Raw genomic sequence first — 21,695 nt, 5'->3', positions numbered from 1 at the left:
TTATCTTGACATAGTGGTATGCACTAGGCCTTATATTTCTTGAAACCAGCTTGGAAACTGTCGATATTCTAGCTTCAAGCATGTACTTAACTCAAAACAGGTCATAAAAATCTCAGTAACAAGCTGTAATATCTTATTTAGATAATTAAGGACAGAAACACTTCAAACAAGTGAAGCAGTCTAACATAAAAACTGCTTACTAAGAAGAACTATCTTATCGGACAAAAAATAAGCATATGTCCCTTTGATCTGAGACATTTCTTCTTACTCAGATTTCACTTTTTGTAGTGAAATTTTGGTTCATCCACTTTTTGACTTGCTAGCTGCCGACTCAGCGTTCCAGCCTAAACCCTGCGGGACTCCCCAGATCGTGCAATGATTTCTACACCAGAGTTTCAGAACTGATGCATGATAAATACTGGTCCAAGGTCGAGTCGCAGAGGCAGCAGCGTAACCCTCCAGCTCCTCCTGGGGGACCCTGAGGCGTTCCCAGGTCAGATGGGATATATGATCCCTCCAGTGGGTTCTGGGTCTGCCCCCAGTGCCCGAAAAACCTCCAAAGGGGGGCGACCAGGAGGCATCCTGACCAGATGAACCGCTGACTCCTTTCTACGTGGAGGAGCAGCGGCTGCTCATGTGTGGAGAAAGAAACGTGCTCATGGCCTGTGTTGCTTCTTTAAATAATGCTGCAATGCAGTGTTATAAAGTGCAAAGTCTACAGAAACAGTTCGTCTGGACTCGGGCTGGGCGAGTTAACTCGTTATTATCGAGTTAACTAGTTAATTATCTAACGCCGATATACATTTCATGGCGCATTAACGCAGGTTTTATTATTTATTTTATTTTGTAAAGGTCTGTTGCTCACAGGCTTTTATTTTGTAAAAGTCTGCTGCTGTCTGCTGTGGAACAGGAAAAGAAAGTAATCGGCGGATCCACCAAACCTGGAGAAGGGTACGGAACTTTTACTCGGCCGTTTTCATTTTAAAGTTCTTCCAGACGGCGGAGTGGACAGAACCAAAGTCATCTGTAAACTCTGCCAAGTTGAATTGTCTTCTCAGCGTAGTAGTTCCAGTCTAAAATATCACTTAAAGGCAAAACACACAACTGATAGCAGCAAGTCATTCAAGGAAACAGACAGTGGAGCGAGGCTTCTACATAAAAACTACAGAAAGATGCTGATGTTAAAAGTGTGTTTGCACAACAAATGTTATGGCACTTTCATTCATATGGCAGCACATTTAAAATAAAGCTAAATGCTAAACGCTATACGCTACTTTTGGATTCAGTTTTGGATTCTGCGTACAAATGCGATTAATCGTGATTAATCAGGGAAATCATGTGATTAATTAGATTAAAAGCCCTTGTCTGGACACTTAAAGATGCAAACATTTCTCAACCTGCAGCGAGACGACGCAGCAAACACACCGAGGAGTTCATCCGGGGAAGAAATCATTTCATTTTCCACCTATAAACCCTGCTGGGGACGCATTTCACTGCTGGAAAGCTCAGAAAAAACAATGAAAGAGGGAAAATTTAGTTAATATTTACTTTAATCCATTTAAATTCTGTCTGTTCTTAGACTTGTAGTCGCCTAAAAACCTGGCGTTCTGTAACAAACGAGTTATGCAACAGATCCAGACGTAAACACCTGGAAATAAAAGCTGATTTCCAGCTTATTGAAAACTTATTAATACGAAGATATTTCTTGTTTTTTTTCTCATCAACTTAATTAAATTTGCCTGAGGACTGAAACAGCCCTAATGTGAAATAAATAAATAAATAAGGTTTTATGGTGATAAATGCTTCCACGATTAAAAAAGCTAAATTATTTGTGCACAAATAAGTGAAAAGAATTTGAAGCAAAACATTTTCCTGCTTTAATTTTAAACTTTTTTCATTTAAGCTTATTTCAGCTTTCAATTTATTTGTCATTTTAACTGGAAAATATTTAATTTCTTTGCTTTTTAAGTTTTTATTCCTTTATTTATTCCTTTTCGTTACATCTTATTGATCCATTTATTCCCTCAAAATGATTTATTTCTTCATTTAATTTTGATCTATTCACTTCTCTGTTATTGCTCCCTCTAATTATTTACTGAAACACATTAATTCCATGTTTTATTCCCACATTTCCCTTTCTCCGTCTTTACTTTCCTTTTGCCGTAAAACAACAAATAAAACTGGAAACCGAGCAGCAAAGTAAGCAAAATGAATCCAGCTCAAAACTGAAGCAGAAAAACGTCCTATTCACTTATTTTGTCATTCATAATTTAATTTTAGTAGCATTTAATGTCATATAAACCTGTTTATTTAGCCGTTCTTATGTATTTATTTGTCATTTAAAAAATGTTGAGCTCGTAATGAGGCAAAGTGAATAAAGACGAGCAGAAGACGACCAGTTTGTCACTGAACCGAAGACCTATAAATGCATTAAACGCTTCTACATGTCGTTTTATTTCTTCCTTTTTAAGGAAGTCATTTTATCCGGTTTTACTCGCTGCTTTTAATTCCCACATTTCATCTCATATTCCTGATGTTTTCAGTAAAACTGAAGGAAGCGACGGCTCCGTGCTGCAGCGGAGCATCGGGATGATATAATTACACAAACCCGAAGGAGTTCTTTTCCTTTTCATTCCTCCGGAGGATGTTTTCTAACAGCGAGGCGAGGCTTCTGCTGCTGCCGGATCCTCTCAGAGGGCAGAGATGAGTCCTGAGCCGGCGGATCCTCACCAGGTGGGGACGAGCCGGCGGAGCTGGCATGCGCCGCAGTGGGCAGTGGACCCAGCCAGTAGAGAAGTGGGGGTCAATGGATGCGTACTGGCGCCCGGCTATTATGCCGTAATCCTTCCTCGCTTTTCTGGAAAAACTGAATAGCGCTAGAATCACTGACTCAATTTTTGGATCTAATTTTCATGACAAAGCGATTGTTCCCCGTTTGGGGAGTGTGGCTATAAAAGGCACCGGCTGAGAGGCCGGAGCAACATCGAGACCTCAGGGGACCCACCACCACCATCACCATCACTCAGCACCAGCGAGGCTGCCCCACACACTGCTGCCACCATGGGCCGGGTGAGTTCAGACGCCGGCGGCGTGGCGGAGCTTTAACCCGAGCCCCCCTCACACTCCCGCTTCTTCTCCCCCCACAGATCGTGTTCTACGAGGACAAGAACTTCCAGGGCCGGCGCTACGAGTGCGACAACGACTGCGTGGATTTCCACACCTACCTGAGCCGCTGCAACTCCATCCGGGTGGAGAGCGGCGCCTGGGTGGTGTACGAGAGGCCAAACTACGTGGGCTACCAGTATGTCCTGACCAGGGGCGAGTACCCGGAGCACCAGCGCTGGATGGGACTCAACGACCGCCTCAGCTCCTGCAAGATGATCCACTTCGTAAGTCGGCCGGTGGCCTGGGCTGTGTTCGAAACCGCATACTGCATACTGCATACTTCCATACTGCATACTTCCATACTACATACCGCATACTAATCGATCAGACAGTATGCAGAGCGTTTACCCACAATGCATTTGGCTCCTGCCCGAGCCGAAATCAGCCGGCCTGAAGCTGATTTCCCTTAAGCTCTAAACTCTGTAAACTTTAGCAACATTTGAAACATTTTCAGGCGAGAAAGTAGTCGTTTAGATCCCCAACGTGTTGAAAACCTGACAAAATACCGGCTGTTTACAATTTTGTTCCCACGAATTCGGCGCGACTAAAGCTAGCCGCAGTGAGCAACGCACTTCCTGTTATTTTCACAAAATAAAATACCCGTTGCCTTTTATCACAGGGAAAGCCATTACCATACAATTGGTGCTTTTGTTTTGAAAACAGGAAGTGAACCTACCCTCGTCGTAGCTAGCTTGAAACTGCCGTTTTGACAGGAAATGACGATCGGCGACGTCACGTTACGTTGCATCTTGGGTAGTTTGAGTATGAGTAGTAACCTCATGATGCATACCCAACATTTCAGAGAATCTAGTATGCATCCGGGAACTTCTCGCTTACTCAAACTCGCATACTAACTCAGAAAGTTAGTATGAGTAGTAGGAGAAGTATGTGGTTTCGAACACAGCCCTGGTTTTTACCAGGTGTTTTTTTTAATGTTTAACCACGAGGTCAGAGGTCAGGCAGCGCCGTTGATGCTGGCAGCATCGAGTCGATGACCGATTCAGGACTCGCGATTCAGGACTCGCGATTCAGGACTCGCGATTCAGGACTCGCGATTCAGGACTCGCGATTCAAGACTCGCGATTCAGGACTCGCGATTCAAGACTCGCGATTCAGGACTCGCGATTCAGGACTCGCGATTCAGGACTCGCGATTCAGGACTCGCGATTCAGGACTCGCGATTCAAGACTCGCGATTCAGGACTCGCGATTCAGGACTCGCGATTCAGGACTCGCGATTCAAGACTCGCGATTCAGGACTCGCGATTCAGGACTCGCGATTCAGGACTCGCGATTCAGGACTCGCGATTCAGGACTCGCGATTCAGAACTCGCGATTCAGAACTCGTGATTCATACCTGACTCACAGCTCCCTTTCCCTCTCGGCTTTATTTTGAAGGAAGCGGGAATTTGTTCATTCTGTACATAATTATTTTATTCTAATGTTGCACTGTTGAATGTTAGAATATTGTTATTTTTGCACTATTGTTAGGTTATTTAAATGTTCTATTTGTGCACTCTTTCACACTGAATGTTAAGTTATTGGCTATTTGGGTTATTCTAATTTATTTAGAGCGAAAGAAAGAAAAAGAAATGTTTTTAGCCTTGGAGACTTCTTGATTTTCAGCCTTTTTCACAAAGATTTGGGACGTGGTTTTGGAACTTTGGAACAAGTGACTCGAAAACCCGATTCACTTTAGTGAGCGACTCGTACAAACTCGAGTCAGTAAAAGGAATCGAGTATCCCATCACTACTACGTACCCCCCATTTATCTCCCTGTTCCCTCCCCCTCACCTTCCAGACCAGCGGCACCGCCTACAAGATGCAGCTGTATGAGAAGGTGGACTTCGGCGGGCAGACGGTGGAAGCCACAGAGGACTGTCCTTGCCTCCTGGAGAAGTTCCGCCTGAGGGAGATCAACTCCTGCAAGGTCTTCGAGGGCTGCTGGGTCTTCTACGAGAACCCCAACTACCGCGGGCGCCAGTACTTCCTGGAGAAGGGGGAGTACTGCAAGCCCGGGGACTGGGGTGCCGTCAGTCCTGCGGTCCAGTCCGTCAGGCGCTTCACCGAATGAGTCAAACTCCATCCGAAAGATGCTGGAAAAACCGGATCTGAGACACGTCGGGGGGCTTTATGACTATGATGTGATTTTAAACTGAGGTCTCAAAAATAAAACGTGTCCAGCGAGCATCCCCGACCTTTCTTTGAGTTATTCACACGAGCTGTTTGAAGCTTTTCTACCTTTATCTTCACGGTGGGAGGTTTAAAAAGGTTAAAAATCAGTCAAAGTTGAGACGGAACTGTTGGAAAACTTATTAATACGAAGATATTTCTTGTTTTTTCTCATTAACTTAATTAAATTTGCCTGAGGACTGAAACAGCCCTAATGTGAAATAAATAAATAAATAAATAATGTTTTATGGTGATAAATGCTTCTAAGATTAAAAAGGCTAAATTATTTGTGCACAAATAAGTGAAAAGAATTTGAAGCAAAACATTTTCCTGCTTTAATTTCAAACTGTTTTAACTTAAGCTTATTTCAGCTTTCAATTTATTTGTTATTTTAACTGAAAAATATTCATTTTCTTTGCTTTTTAAGTTTTTATTCCTTTATTTATTCCTTTTCGTTACATCTTATTGATCCATTTATTCCCTCAAAATGATTTATTTCTTCATTTAATTTCGATCTATTCACTTCTCTGTTATTTCTCCCTCTAATTATTTACTGAAACCCATTAATTCCATGTTTTATTCCCACATTTCCCTTTCTCCGTCTTTACTTTCCTTTTGCCGTAAAACGACAAATAAAACTGGAAACCGAGCAGCAAAGTAAGCAAAATTAATCCAGTTCAAAACTGAAGCAGAAAAACATCCTATTCACTTATTTTGTCAGTAATAATTTAATTTTAGTAGCATTTAAAGTCATATAAACCTGTTTATTTAGCCGTTCTTATGTATTTATTTGTCCTTTTAGAAAAGTTGAGCTCGTAATGAGGCAAAGTGAATAAAGATGAGCAGAAGACGACCAGTTTGTCACTGAACCGAAGACCTATAAATGCATTAAACGCTTCTACATGTCGTTTTATTTCTTCCTTTTTAAGGAATTCACTTTATTCGGTTTTACTTGCTGCTTTTAACCCGTCTCTGCTTCTATGTTTTAGTTTTCTTCTCTTGTCCGAGTGATGGTCCATGCAGCACTTTGCTGGTTTTAAATGTGCTTTATTTATTATTTGGAAAAACACATGAAGTTGGCCTACTACACTGGAAAAAATCTAAGTCTTACCAAGTATATTTGTCTCATTTCTAGTCAAAACATCTCATTCCACTTAATATAAGACACAACTGCCTAACAAATGCTATTTCAGCCAGATATAGGGACTTGTTTGAAGAAAATACATCTGGAATATCTTGTTAACAAATTGTTTTGAGTCGGATTTCACATGAAACAAGCTTTTTTTGACATTTGAAGAGGTTTTTAAGCTAATTTCAAGATCACTTTTAACACAAAAGTCCTAAATATCACATCTTATTTCAAGAAATCTTGACAAGCCGATTTTCACTAGTTCCATTGGCAGATTTATTTTTTGCTTATTTCAAGCAAAAACCTCTCGTATTTGTTGTTTTTTTACTTATTTTTGGAGGGGCATTTTTTCCAAAGTATCACCCTAAGAATATATCGAGGTTAAAATATCTGATGTGTCAGCAGGACCTGGAAAAACTAGTCCATGCATCCATCTTCAGTCGGCTTGATTCCTGTAACAGCATCTTTACAGGTCGTCCTAAAAACTGCAGCTCAGTCAGAACTCTGCTGCTCGAGTCCTCACTGAAAGCAAAGAAGTGGACCCCATCAGTCCAGCTCTGAGGTCTTTACACCGGCTGCCTGTCCATCAGAGGACAGACTTTAAAGTTCTGATGCTGCTCTATAAAGCTCTGAATGGTCCAGGACCAAAACACATCAGTGACCTCCTGACCCAGTATGAACCTTCCAGACCCCTCAGCTCATCTGGATCCGGTCTTCTATCAGTTCCCAGAGTCAGAACCAGACATGGAGGAGCTGCATTCAGCTTCTATGCTCCACATGTCTGGAACAAACTCCCAGAAAGCCTCAGATCAGCTGAAAGGAGAATTCCGGCTATTTTACAAACATATCCCATCTGTTGGAGACCCAGGGAAGTTGGCCAAAGGGAAAAACGGGAGAAATTTTCATGCCCGCTGCGTAAAGTTTTCCAATTGCCGCTGATTTCCATGAAAGCGGGCTCTATCGGGCAAGCTTTTAACCTTTCCTGAGGCTCTTAACGTGTATCGAAATACTTTTTACCGAATTGGCCGTGGTGTCAGTAGCAATACAATTTAGCCCAGGGGCTAACCATACCATTAGCTAGCACAGACATTATTGGAGATTTCAAAAACAGCGCACCTACCTCTCTCAGCTTCCGTGTTCCACAGGCGTGCGCACAAATCAATCGCCAAAGTCATACACTGTAGTATTCCAAAATTGTCTTTTTGTCCACCAAAAACGACCCTTGGGAACCGAACTACACATTGCCATTCAGTAAAAAGTATTTTGATACACGTTAGGAGCCTCAGGAAAGGTTTAAAGCTTGCCCGATAGAGCCCGCTTTCATTGAAATCAGCGCAATCGGACAACTTTGCGCAGCGGGCATGAAAATTTCTCGCGTTTTTCCCTTTGGCAAACTTCCCTGGGTCTCCAACAGATGGGATATGTTTGTAAAATAGCCGGAATTCTCCTTTAAGTCCAGGCTGAAGACACACCTATTTTCAGCTGAATAAAGCTCCAAATCTGAAGCTTGAGTTTCAAAACTTAATCACATTTTAACTCTATTGTTCTTATTTATTTCTTTTTTTGTGTACAATTTAAATCATGCTTGTTATTTCTACTGTTTTTTTTATTTTATTTTTATTTAAATTTGCAATTTTTTATTGAGTTTTTGTTTTCCATACAGGTGAACAACCACAATTCCACATTTTTCACAATATCCTTCCCGTATTCAGCAAACTACTGTGCCCACATTCTGTATCTGTATTGAAGCATTATAACCTGCCCGAACACTTCCAGTTCCTGGCATTTACTGTTCGTTCTTCCAACCTGTCTCCTAATTTTCCTTCTTCTCATTTAAATTTACCTGCAAATTAACTATATACAATCTGTAGCTATGTAAGGGTTCCTCCTGTCCCCGGGAACAAAATCTGACCTCAATGGTGAAACAAAGTCCAACCAATTTTTCCAGTAATTCTTAAATTTGCCAGATTCTAATCTGATGGAAAATGTCAACCTTTCCATCACATAAATATTGTGCATTACGTCAACCCAATCTTCCCTTTTAGGCTTATTTCTTCTGTTTTAATGTCTCTGTAAAGCACTTTGAATCGCCTTGTTGTTGACTTGTGCTGCACAGATAAACTTTCCGTGAAGACGTCCTGTTTTATTCAGAGCTGAATAAATGTCGCTTAGTCTGAGGAGGCTCCAAACAACACGGTGATCATCAGTTCCAGTAACTCTTTCTCTTTAAATCCAGTGAGTAAAGGCAGGATTTTACGTGCAGCTAAAACACATCGACCTCCGTGAGAGGCAGCGTGTTTACCATGAGGGGAAACCTGCTCCCAGCGCAGGCTTCAGGTCCACGGTGACAGGCCGAGGGTTCATGTGAGTCCCGAAGGAGAAGCAGTTCCCTCCTCCTCCCATCAGCAGCAGCTCTGGTTCCTCTGGGTCCAGCAGCTCGGAGCAGAAGGAGTGGAGCATGAGGGGCCAGGGCACCGCCGTCTGTGGACACAGAGGCAGATTCAGATGCAGGGCTGCTTTCTGCTGTGGGCAATGTGGCCGACCGCCCAGGGGGCACGAGCACCGGGGATAGACTGATCCCAGGCCACACAACACAAACTGCTGCCAATCCAAATAAACTGTATTTCATTCCTAAAATGAGCATTTTTTTTCATTTATTATTATTTAGTTAGTAGAAGTATTATTAGAATAGAATAGACAAATACTTTATTTATACCCCAATGGGGGAAATTCAAAAGTATTCAAATTATTCAAATTATTGTTGTTAACTCAATCATTGTAAAAATAAAAAAAATAAAAAAAATGTTGAGCTGCTTGACGAATTTGAATTTCCCCCATTGGGGGATAAATAAAGTATTTGTCTATTCTTCTATTCTATTCTATACCTTCATGTAATTCACTGGGTTATGTGAAAAATGTAAAAAAAATAAATAAATCTGTGCCGTCATCTCCGTGAATTTGTTTACGTCGACGGGTGAACGGACGGCGTTAACGGGAAAAGCAAAGGTAATAATGTGGAGTCATCATGGATCATCATCATGGTGAAAGACCAAAGAAGCCATCAGGGGCCCAGTTTAGAAAGAGAAGAAGAGGAGAAACGGGCAGAAGATAAAGGGATGCAGATTTCTATGAGTGTCGTAGGCTATAGGCTATCTGTTAGCCTCTTGCTAACATGTTGCTATTAGCCACGACTGTTTTTGATTTTTAGTTTTGCTGAACTAGAATTAGAATTGAGGCATCATGTCATGCAGCTAATTTCACCCAAAGGCAACCTGGTCTGGTTTGTGTTTGAAACACAACAAGAAGTCCCGACTGTGGATTATTTTTATTGTTACACTGGAAAAAAACCAAAGTCTTACCAAGTATATTTGTCTCATTTCTAGTCAAAATATCTCATTACACTTAATATAAGACACAAATGCCTAACAAGCACCATTTCAGCCAGATATAGGGACTTGTTTGAAGACAATACATCTGGAATATCTTGTTAAATTAAAAAGTCTTGAAAACAAATTGTTTTGAGTCACATATCATATAAAACAAGCTTTTTTTTTTACATTTGAAGAGGTTTTTAAGCTAATTTCAAGATCACTTTTATCTCAAAAGTCCTAAATATCACATTTTATTTCAAGAAATCTTGACAAGCCGATTTTCACTAGTTCCATTGGCAGATTTTTTTGCTTATTTCAAGCAAAAACGTCTCGTATTTGTTGTTTTTTTACTTATTTTTGGAGGGGCATTTTTTCCAGTGTATATGCAAAATTAAATAACTTAAATAACTTCTAATTTACATTCACATGGCATCTTGTTAAGCTACATGTGATATCTTTTTGTACCTTTTTGTATTTAAGATGATACATAATAAAATAATACAGATAATATAACATGTTGTTGTGTTGGTGGCTGACCGTGTCCAGGCTGAACTCCACGCTGCTGCGCGTGCTGACGTCGATCACAACAACACCTGGCACGCCATCCGAGTGCGTCCAAACTCCGCCCACCACGACCAGCTTCCCACCAACCACATGGGCGCAGTGAGAGTACCTGAGACAGATCAGTCAGATGGGCTCGGGCTCCAAACTTTCTCTCTTTTTCCAAACTGCAGCTCACCTGGGAACCGGAGGGGGCCGCACGTCTATCCTCCCCCAACAGAAGCCTCCGTCAGTGGGCCTCAGCACCGCCGTGTCGCCCAGAGGCCGCCCTCCTCCGCTCAGCCCCCCAAACACCAGAACACCTCCCTGGTACGAACAGGCCGAGTGGGAGTGACGAGCCACCGGAGCGGCGCCCTCTACAGGAATCTGTGAGTAACGCAGTGGCACAGATGAGCGCTTCAGACCTGCTGAAATCCTCTTTCACAAAGTTTTCAGTTTAGTGACCCACCACAGCAGACTTAATAACTCTTTCCTCCTCAAATGACGTCATAAAAACCCTCTAATGGCTTTAAAATAGCTTCGTTTCGGTCAGTAAACTGACCCTCCTCTCAGCCCTTACCCTGCAGATTCTTCTCTGGCCCCTGATGTACGTCGCCATCATGCATCTGCGTCCCAAAGCTCAACTGTTACTTCCATAACTCTTCACTCACTTTCATTTAACCCTCGTACCTGATTTAAAACGCAACTTAATTTCTGAAAAGGGACATTTTCGTCCCCTTTTAAAACGACCTAAAAACAGCATACGTTAATATTTTTTACACTTTTTTTTTCATAGATCTTTTATTCCACTTCAGTTCTGATCATAACTACCAAGTTTTCAATTATTTTCAAAAATGTAACCCTTTAAATACTGGTTTATATGATGTAAGCGCCAATTTTTGTAAAAGAAACAAAAAAAAACCCACAAAAACTGCTATATTTTCAAAATATGGAATGCAAAGTGGAATTGTTGAGGGGGGATAATTATGGTCTGGGATATGTCAATGATCAGCAACAACATTGATTTTTAGGGATTTTTAATTTTTTTGCTATGCCTGATTTTAAAAAAAGCTCCCTAATTTCTGAAAAGGGACATTTTTGTCCCCTTTTAAAACGACCTAAAAACATCATACGTTAATATTTTTTCCCACTTTTTTTTCATAGATCTTTTATTCCACTTCAGTTCTGATCATAATTACCAAGTTTTCAATTATTTTCAAATAAATTAACCCTTTAGACTCTTCACTCACTTCCATTTAAAGCTTGTTATAAAGGTGAGAAATGTGAAGTTATTATTTGGAATTTAATTCAGTCACTTTGGGTGAATCTCCATCACTTCACAGCCGCAGCTTCATGTGGGCTCAGGTCTAGATTTAATGTTGCCTGATCATTTAAAAAAAAATAAAAAAATCATTCTTTAAATCTAGGCTAAAAACCTACTTATGTAGGATTGCTTTTAATAGCATGATGACACTTTTATGTTATTTTATCTTATTCGATTTTGTTGTATTTTATTGCTTTCACTGTTCTTTTATTGTTTTTATTTGTTTTTACTTCTTCTTCTCTTTATTTATTACCTGCTGTAAAGCACTTTGGTACACCGTAAGGATTGTCTGTAAAGGGCTGTATAAATAAAGCACATTTACATTTATTATAAGGCTAATTAAACCACGAAACACAGGTCAGACAGATGCTATTACACACAGTTACAAATTACAAATTTAAGTCATATATTTCATCCAACTAACAGTGTTTGTGACCAACACACAAGCAGAATCTCTGTGTTTTATCTGGGAGTGTGAGACAAAGCAAACCTTCATCCAGAGCTGCTGGTCCAAACTCAGGAAGCAGCCGTCCCCCAGAGCCGGTTCTGATTGGTTCTTTCCTCCAAACACAAACAGGAAGTCTCTGCCTGAAGATGAAAGAGAGAGAAAATGATGAAAGAGAGGAGTGGAGGAAAGAGAAGGCAAAAACAGAGAAGTTAAAGAGGAAAGAACAAGAAAAAGAAAAGGAGGGGGGGCAGACGGGACGAAGGGGAAAAAATAAGTGTAGAATAAAGAAAGAGTGAGAAAGAGAAAGGAGAGGAAAAGTTGAAGATGAGAAATATATGAAGAGCAAATTATATGAAAAAAGGAAAAATGCGACAAAAACAGCAAAAGAAAGAAAAAATAATGAAGGAAATAAGGGAAAAAGAAAGAAAACAAGAAGGAAAAGGCGGTAAAAAAGGTAGAAGTGAAAGAAAAAGGAAGAAAACAGAAAAAGTGAAAGTAAAGATGAAAAAGAAATCATGGAATAAAGTGCAAGTTAAAGAAAGCCTGAAAGAGAGAAAGAAAGAAAGAAAGAGAGAGAGAGAAAGAGAGAAAAACTGAAAGACAGAAAGACAGAAAGAAAGAAAGAAAGAAAGAAAGACAGAAAGAGAGAAACTGAAAGACAGAGAGAGAGAAAGAAAGAAAGAGAGAAAGAAAGACTGACAGAAAGACAGAGAGAGAGAAAGAAAGAAAAACAGAAAAGAAAGAAAGACTGAAAAACAGAGAGAAAGAAAGACTGAAAGACAAAAAGAAAGAAAAACTGAAAGACAAAAAGAAAGAAAGAAAGAGAGAGAAAGAAAGAAAGAAAAACTGAAAGAGAGAAAGAAAGAGAGAGAGAAAGAAAGAAAGAAAAACTGAAAGAGAGAAAGAAAGACTGAAAGACAAAAAGAGAGAAAGACAGAATAAAGAAAGAGAAACAGGGAGTCCTCACCTGTGTGACTGACCACGGACGCCGTGTGCCTCCATCTTGGCGGCGGCGGATCGCCGCTACAGACCATCTGCTCCACACGAACCTTCGCCGCTTCTGCTCTCTCTGAGTCCGGAGCAGCCGGCGAGCCGCAGGGGTCAAAGGTCACTTTGAAAAGGCCCGGGGTCGGGCTGAGCGGAGAGGAGCGACCTCCGTAAATAACCACGCCTCCTCCAGGAAGAGGGGTGGCAGAGTGGTGGAGCCGCACGTCTGCGGGCAACGAAGGACACGATTTAACTTTTAAATTTAAACAACTCTCAGAGCCACCGGTTCTGGTTCTGGTTCTGGTTCTGGTTCTTGTTCTGGTTCTATAAACAGAATAAAACTGTCTGACCCAGATCCACAGACGGCTCCACGCCGACGGACCTCCAGCCCTCCTGAGCCCTGATGAGGGCTCTGGCCTCGGCCCCCCTGCCTCCTCTGCTGGAGCCTCCGGTTAGCAGCACCTGGTCCGGCCTGACCCGGGCGGACGCCATCCCCAGCCCCTCCAAACACGCCGAAGTGGGGCGAACGCCCAGAGCCGCGGGGCCCCGGTGGGGGCCGCAGATCGGCCCTGCAGACACAACGAAACAGGCTCAGCTGCGACAGAGGCTGTGTTCGAAACCGCGTACTTTTCATACTACTCATACTAACTTTGTGAGTTAGTATGCGAGTTTGAGTAAGCGAGAAGTTCCCGGATGCATACTAGATTCTCCGAAATGTTGGGTATGCATCATGAGGTTACTACTCATACTCAAACTACCCAAGATGCAACGTAACGTGACGTCGCCGATCGTCATTTCCTGTCAAAACGGCAGTTTCAAGCTAGCTACAACGAGGGTAGGTTCACTTCCTGTTTTCAAAACAAAAGCACCAATTGTATGGTAATGGCTTTCCCTATGATAAAAGGCAACGGGTATTTTATTTTGTGAAAATAACAGGAAGTGCGTTGCTCACTGCGGCTAGCTTTAGTAGCGCCGAATTCGTGGGAACAAAATGGTAAACAGCCGGTATTTTGTCAGGTTTTCAACACGTTGGGGATCTAAACGACTACTTTCTCTCCTGAAAATGTTTCAAATGTTGCTAAAGTTTACAGAGTTTAGAGCTTAAGAGAAATCAGCTTCAGGCCGGCTGATTTCGGCTCGGGCAGGAGCGAAATGCATTGTGGGTAAACGCTCTGCATACTGTCTGATCGATGAGTATGCAGTATGCAGTATGGAGTATGGAAGTATGGAGTATGGAGTATGCAGTATGCAGTATGGAGTATGGAAGTATGGAGTATGTAGTATGCAGTATGCAGTATGGAGTATGGAAGTATGGAGTATGCAGTATGTAGTATGCAGTATGGAGTATGTAGTATGCAGTATGGAGTATGTAGTATGCAGTATGGAGTATGTAGTATGTAGTATGTAGTATGTAGTATGCAGTATGTAGTATGTAGTATGTAGTATGCAGTATGTAGTATGCAGTATGTAGTATGTAGTATGCAGTATGCAGTATGTAGTATGCAGTATGCAGTATGCAGTATGGAGTATGCAGTATGGAGTATGGAGTATGTAGTATGTAGTATGTAGTATGCAGTATGCAGTATGTAGTATGCAGTATGCAGTATGCAGTATGTAGTATGTAGTATGCAGTATGTAGTATACAGTATGCAGTATGCAGTATGGAGTATGCAGTATGTAGTATGCAGTATGTAGTATGCAGTATGCAGTATGTAGTATGCAGTATGCAGTATGCAGTATGTAGCATGTAGTATGTAGCATGTTGTATGCAGTATGTAGTATGCAGTATGTAGTATGTAGTATGCAGTATGCAGTATGTAGCATGTTGTATGCAGTATGTAGTATGCAGTATGCAGTATGTAGCATGTAGTATGTAGCATGTTGTATGTAGTATGCAGTATGCAGTATGTAGTATGTAGCATGTAGTATGTAGTATGTAGTATGCAGTATGCAGTATGTAGCATGTTGTATGCAGTATGTAGTATACAGTATGTAGTATGCAGTATGTAGTATGCAGTATGTAGTATGTAGTATGTAGTATGCAGTATGTAGTATGCAGTATGCAGTATGTAGTATGTAGCATGTAGTATGTAGTATGCAGTATGCAGTATGTAGCATGTTGTATGCAGTATGTAGTATGCAGTATGTAGTATGCAGTATGTAGTATGTAGTATGTAGTATGTAGCATGTTGTATGCAGTATGTAGTATGCAGTATGCAGTATGCAGTATGTAGAATGTAGCATGTAGTATGTAGTATGTAGTATGCAGTATGCAGTATGTAGCATGTTGTATGCAGTATGTAGTATGTAGTATGTAGTATGCAGTATGTAGTATGCAGTATGTAGTATGTAGTATGTAGTATGTAGCATGTTGTATGCAGTATGTAGTATGCAGTATGCAGTATGCAGTATGTAGTATGTAGCATGTAGTATGTAGTATGTAGTATGCAGTATGCAGTATGTAGCATGTTGTATGCAGTATGTAGTATGTAGTATGTAGTATGCAGTATGTAGTATGCAGTATGTAGTATGTAGTATGTAGTATGTAGTATGTAGTATGCAGTATGCAGTATGTAGTATGCAGTATGCAGTATGCAGTATGGAGTATGCAGTATGTAGTATGTAGTATGCAGTATGCAGTATGTAGCATGTAGTATGTAGCATGTTGTATGCAGTATGTAGTATGCAGTATGCAGTATGCAGTATGCAGTATGTAGTATGTATTATGCAGTATGCAGTATGCAGTATGCAGTATGCAGTATGCAGTATGTAGTATGTATTATGCAGTATGCAGTATGCAGTATGCGGTTTCGAACATAGCCGGAGTCAGAAAGATGCGACAGTCTGAAGCAGACTCGGAGGTTTTCCCACCTGCAGTGGGAGCCAGTAAAGCCTGTTCCAGCAGAGAGCCGCGAGAAGCCGTGAGGATGAAGTAGTGGGAACATTTCAGGTGCCACTCCTGATGGAACACAGAGTCGTCAGGATCATTCTGCTCACAGCTAGCACCAGAAGCTTTGACCTTACGAAGGATGCAGCGACCTCGTGTTCGTCAAACGGCTCCAGGCGCTCCACTCGGGCTCTTTCCTCCTCGGGGACCAGCCCCTCGTAGAAGTGATTCATATCCAGGCAGGCACACTGCTCCCAGCCCTGAGGACCAACACACATTAAACACTGGACTGTTTCTTAATGAGAGCTTAGCCTCCTCTGAGGGACTCAACCAGCGCCAATCTGTGAACAGAAAGTCTGAGGAGAAGGTTCTCAGCTGGAAAAAGGTGGAGGAGTGGAGCGCCCCCTGCAGGTCGGGGGTGAGTCTCTGCCTCAGGTGGAGAGTTTAAGCATCTCTGGATCTGGTTCTCACTCAGTGGGGTCACATGGCACTGAAAAAGAGAAAGACTGAAAGAAATAAAGACTGAAAGAGAGAAAGAAAGACTGAAAGAGAGAAAGACTGAAAGAAAGAAAGAAAGACTGAAAGAGAGAAAGAAAGACTGAAAGAGAGAAAGACTGAAAGAAATAAAGACTGAAAGAAAGACTGAAAGAGAGAAAGAAAGAAATAAAGACTGAAAGAGAGAAAGAAAGAAAGAAAGAGAGAAAGAAAGAAAGAAAGAGAGAAAGAAAGAAAGACAGAAAGAAAGAAAGAAAGAGAGAAATAAAGACTGAAAGAGAAAGAAAGAAAGAAAGAAAGAAAGAAAGAAAGAAAGAAAGAAAGAAAGAAAGAAAGAAAGAAAGAAAGAAAGAAAGACAGAAAGAAAGAAAGAAGCAGAATGGCCCTATTTTCTCTCCCTTCGTATCACTGCCTGCTGTGCAGACCGAGCAGCAAACACCGTAACAGGCGTGGCTGTCAGCAGCAGGCAGTGATACGAAGGGAGAGAAAATAGGGCCAAGCGATTGTGAGGTCTGACTTTTTCCTGGAGAACCATTTTGTGATGCAAATGTATTACTCTGTTGAACGCATATTGTTCTGAGAAGCAAAACGCTTTATTTTTTAAACCCCAGCCAACTAGCCGGACTACCTTCATCAGCACCAAAACGAGGCTGGAACTCTGCTCACAGGACGCAGCAGGGGGTAAGAAGATGTTCAGAAATGATGTTGCTGATATGGGATGTTACACAGCTTCATGTCAAAAGAGGCGAACTGTCCCTTTAAGTCTGGGAGAAGGAATGAGAAGCCTGTATTTCCTTTTTAACCACATCACATAAAAAGGAAATAAACACTTTTATCCTCTGAACTCTTTGGGTAAAACAGTGTTTATTACACACAAAGAGTCACAGTAACGGTTAACTCTGTGGTGGGTTTGCATACTGGCCTTCTGCAGGAACCTGTGTCTCTGGGCAGAGGTGTCGGGGTACTGTCGCAGGGCGTGCAGAGTGGAATTCAGCTTCAGAAAATGCTCCTGCATCACGCGACCGAAAGGATCGTGCGGGTGGATCTGCTCATACATCACAAACAGAGCCTGTGGCAGGAGCTTCGCTGCCCAGCCGATCACAGCATCAGACCTGGAGGACACACGAGAAAACTGCTTTAAACACTCACAGCAGGGCTGTGTGGGTACCCCCCGTCTACAGGATCCTGATTAATTCACTGCATCTTCATCTCATATAGGTTACCACATGGCATGTTTGGACAACTGGACCCAGCTAAACGTATTAAATGTGCACCAGAGACATGTTTTTCTGCAGGTTTGCTGTGCCTCATCCACACGTAAAAGGATTGTGGGGTCATTCCTGGGAAACAAGTCCCCTCGTTCTCCTTCAGAAAGAGCAAAACAGTAGAAAAAAAGAAACTAAGAACCTGTTTAAAACCACCTGTGCGACTAAAAGTCGGAGAAGAATCACTGAAAATGGATCGTTATCAAAAAGAACTGCCCCAGGATCTGTTGTTTGAGTGCAATTCAAAGGCCACTTGGACCAAAAGAACCAATCAGAACAAAGGAGCTCTTCCAGACTTATCTAAATGGATCATAAAATACTCTATGGGGCGTCTGAGTTTCCAGACATCTGGTTCAACCACTAAAAACACCAAACAGAACCGGACAAATACAGCAAACGGGGATTTAAACTAAGTTTCCATTTTATCCACCAGTGATCTCAAATTTCCCATGATGATCAAAGGAAGAAATAGTTTAAACTTCCTCCTCCTTTTCCTCCATTTTGTTCCTGCTCTGCGTCCTAGACGTCTCCTCTTTAATTCATCTTGATTTGGGGTCTTATTCCAGGCATTACTTGGGCTTTGAAAAGTCCAAGTTAGCTGCTCCGACAGGGTTAACAACTTTCCCGTTGCCGTGGTTACGCATCATAACAGATGTTGAAAAACTATCAGCAGAACCAAGTTACCAGCATCCAAAACCAGCTCAGAAATCTGTGTTTTCACAGAAAAAAAAAAGCCAGAAGCAGATGCAAAGAAATTAAATCCACTCTCTTTTAAGTAAAGCTCAGGGAGTTTTATGAATAAATAATCCTGTGTGCTACGTGGAAAAGTTGTACCCTGTCTGTGTGCACGTTATCTGAGGCCTAGCTCACAGTTTCTAGATGAATGGTGTGAGCTGTACCGTTGTGTTTCCATGTAGGTGAGCACCACTTCAGAGAGGATCAGGGTGGGGGCAGTCCAGTCCAGCCCAGCTGCACCAAGAGCATCCTCCACCTGAGACTCCTCTCTCACATCCAGGCCTAACAGGCGATACCGACTGCTGGAGATGGAAACAGGGCCTGGAGACACACAGCAGATCAGAAAATCAAACAGAATTCATGTAAATAAATTAGGGCTGGGCGAGTTAACTCGTTATTATCGCGTTAACGCATTCATTATTTAACGCCGTTAAATATTTTATCGCTCATTAACGCTTGTTTTATTTTTTATTTTTATTACAATTCAAAAAAATAAAAAAAATAAAATAATTTTTGAGGGCTTTTGTGCCTTTAATGGAAAGTTCAGAAACAGGAAGCAGGGGGCAGAGAGAGGGGGAACAACATGCAGCACAGGGCCGTCCGATACGGGACTCGAACCGGGGCCAGCTGCAGCGAGGACTGGAGGAGTCACTATGCCACGGACCACCCCTGTTTTATTATTTATTTTATTATTGTAAAAGTCTGTTGCTCACAGGCTTTTATTTTGTAAAAGTCTGCTGCTGTCTGCTGTGGAACAGGAAAAGATAGTAATCGGCGGATCCACCAAACATGGAGAAGGGTACGGAACTTTTACTCGGCCATTTTCATTTTAAAGTTCTTCCAGACGGCGGAGTCGACAGAACCAAAGTCATCTGTAAACACTGCCAAGTTGAATTGTCTTCTCAGCGTAGTAGTTCCAGTCTAAAATATCACTTAAAGGCAAAACACACAACTGATAGCAGCAAGTCATTCAAGGAAACAGACAGTGGAGCGAGGCTTCTACATAAAAACTACAGAAAGATGCTGATGTTAAAAGTGTGTTTGCACAACAAATGTTATGGCACTTTCATTCATATGGCAGCACATTTAAAATAAAGCTAAATGCTAAAAGCTATACACTACTTTTGGATTCATTTTTGGATTCTGCGTACAAATGCGATTAATCAGTGAAATCATGTGATTAATCAGTTTAAACATTTTAATCGTTGTCCAGCCATAGTTTAAATGCTTTTTTCTAAACTGCACAGAAGAACCAACATGGCAGACCTGCAGCAGGGGGTGAACAGGCATCTAACATCCCCATTAGCGTTATATTGGAGCCAATCAGAGCAGCTTTACGCCGCGCGACGTCAGGAAAATCCAGCTCAAACACAACAGCTCCGTCCAGAGCTCCGTCTGCATGCAGGCGGAAGTACAGAGAGTCAAACCCTGCTCCCAAAGACAGAATCTGCAACGTGGGAGGGAGAGAAAATGACACAGAATGACAGAAAGAACACACATCAGAGAGAAAACAGCGTTGGACAGTATGTGTTAACTTGCCTGTTTTTTAGGGCATTTCTGAGTGATGTGAAGGAACCTCCTCACACAGTGGTCTACAGCTCTCCAGCGCACATAATAACCCCTAAAACATGCAGAGAAACACTTTAATTTGTCATCTTTAAAGCTGCCGGGTTCTCCCCAGAGTTATTCCCAGCGCTTCTTTGTGACAGCGGTGTCCACTTGTCCTGTGAGAGGATTCAGAAGCCTGCTGACCTGTTGATGAGTGGAGCTCTTCTGGCCACTTTGCACACAAAGTGCTGGAGGAAGGCGTCCCTGAAGTAGCCCCGCGACGCGGCCGACACTTTGCTCACCACACTGCTGTCGTTGGTTCCCTGAACCTGTCGAGGAACGAAGAATACCCAAGGTGACAGCGTGAGAGGATTCCTTAAGATGCAACACATCCTCACTGACACACAGACTCTTAACATTTAGTTTCATCAACAGATAACAGATGTGTTAACTCATAAAACTCAGTTTGGAAGCTTCTTCTACCACCTCACCTTGTATTTTATGCAAATGAAGCCTCTTTAGCTCTGAAACTGGAATCATTTGTAAATGATAAAGGTGTCAACTCCATCTTGTTGCTGTTTTTCATTTGATAAGATGATTAATAATCATTTTAACCTTAATATTGACCGTTTTCACGGATAAAAACTCTTTGTTTCTGGACTGAAATCCAGATGTTTTGCAGCAGAATCACCAGTCTTCGTCAGTCCCAGTCGATGGACACCCTTTTCTTTTAAAACTCTCAGATTTTTTATGAATTTAATTTGTATTTTACAATCATCTTCCTCCCTCTTTCTCCTCAGCTTCAGCTTGCCCTGCAGGGAGATTAAGCAGCTCTGACAAAGTGAAGACATGAAAGCATCTTCAGATTATAAACTTCACAGTGGAAGCACTAAGTTATTGAGTAGAACAAAACTAGAACTAAGCATCAATGTGACATTTAGACAGAAGGTTGCTGCCTCATATTAAACAGAGTTAACAGATGTGACCTGTTTTTATCTTTTAAAATCACCCTACTTGTAATTTCTCCCTGAATAACTGATAGAAAACTGTATATTAACGGAATATATGACAACATATCAGATTGTATGATGCATCACTTGTTATGCGAGTCAAATCTGATATTTTCAGATAGAAGTGGAATAATTTAAAAGTTTTTTTGCACTTCAATAACTTTAAAAGGGTTTAAAATAAAACATTACCCCTGGTAAATGTGGTGAAGCAGAATAATAAAGTCAGATGTAGAAGAAATAGTCTGCTGCTTCTTGTGTTGTTGTTGTTTCTCTGACTACAGAAGCTAAACTTACCGCCGTGTCGCTGCTCTTCTTCTGCTTCTTTTTGTTTGTCGTCGGCATAATGTCAGTGGGTCGTCATGTCACTCTTCAGGAAAACTGCTCCACACGTTGTACAATCTATTAAATACGTGTTTTCATCAAAGTTTCTGGTTTTGCAGGCAGTCCACTGGTCAAAAACAATTCAAACAGCCTTCAAGTGGTTAAACACTTCCGGGTCGTTTCCCTGATGCTATTGGGCGCCCCCTGCTGGTTGGAGGAGTCAACGCCCGAATTAAAACATGCTATTCAAAACTCCATTTAAAAAATGGTCGTTTTTAGCTCCGGTGACAACACGGTTT

At 41.7% G+C, this 21,695-nt stretch overlaps 1 protein-coding gene across 1 annotated transcript; it reads right to left on the bottom strand.

The window, feature by feature from the left end:
• Nucleotides 1–1,114: 1,114 nt before the first annotated feature.
• Nucleotides 1,115–21,592, bottom strand: lcmt2 (leucine carboxyl methyltransferase 2). Its single transcript, XM_075480207.1, has 15 exons — nt 21,370–21,592; nt 20,270–20,394; nt 20,057–20,138; nt 19,784–19,964; nt 18,682–18,838; nt 17,440–17,629; nt 16,175–16,282; nt 16,007–16,094; nt 13,486–13,704; nt 13,116–13,361; nt 12,191–12,288; nt 10,576–10,763; nt 10,374–10,509; nt 8,768–8,946; nt 1,115–3,370 (listed from the first exon to the last, which is right to left on the bottom strand). Exons 1-15 carry the CDS (start codon nt 21,415–21,417, stop codon nt 3,364–3,366), a joined length of 2,052 nt encoding a protein of 683 aa, XP_075336322.1. The 5' UTR covers nt 21,418–21,592; the 3' UTR covers nt 1,115–3,363.
• Between the last annotated feature and the right edge of the window lie 103 nt (nt 21,593–21,695).

Source organism: Odontesthes bonariensis, chromosome 12 (genome assembly GCF_027942865.1).
Source record: "Odontesthes bonariensis isolate fOdoBon6 chromosome 12, fOdoBon6.hap1, whole genome shotgun sequence".
Lineage (NCBI taxonomy): Eukaryota > Metazoa > Chordata > Actinopteri > Atheriniformes > Atherinopsidae > Odontesthes > Odontesthes bonariensis.
The sequence above is the reverse complement of the archived record's forward strand: the minus strand, read 5'-3'. Positions and strand labels throughout refer to the sequence as shown.

Coding starts and splice junctions, on each gene's coding strand:
- lcmt2 (XM_075480207.1), bottom strand. CDS start 21,417: ATGCCGACGACAAACAAAAAGAAGCAGAAGAAGAGCAGCGACACGGCG. Junction 20,395..21,369: donor AGAAGAGCAGCGACACGGCG/GTAAGTTTAGCT, acceptor GTTCCTCGACAG/GTTCAGGGAACCAACGACAG. Junction 18,839..19,783: donor CTGTTCACCCCCTGCTGCAG/GTCTGCCATGTT, acceptor GTGTGTCTCCAG/GCCCTGTTTCCATCTCCAGC.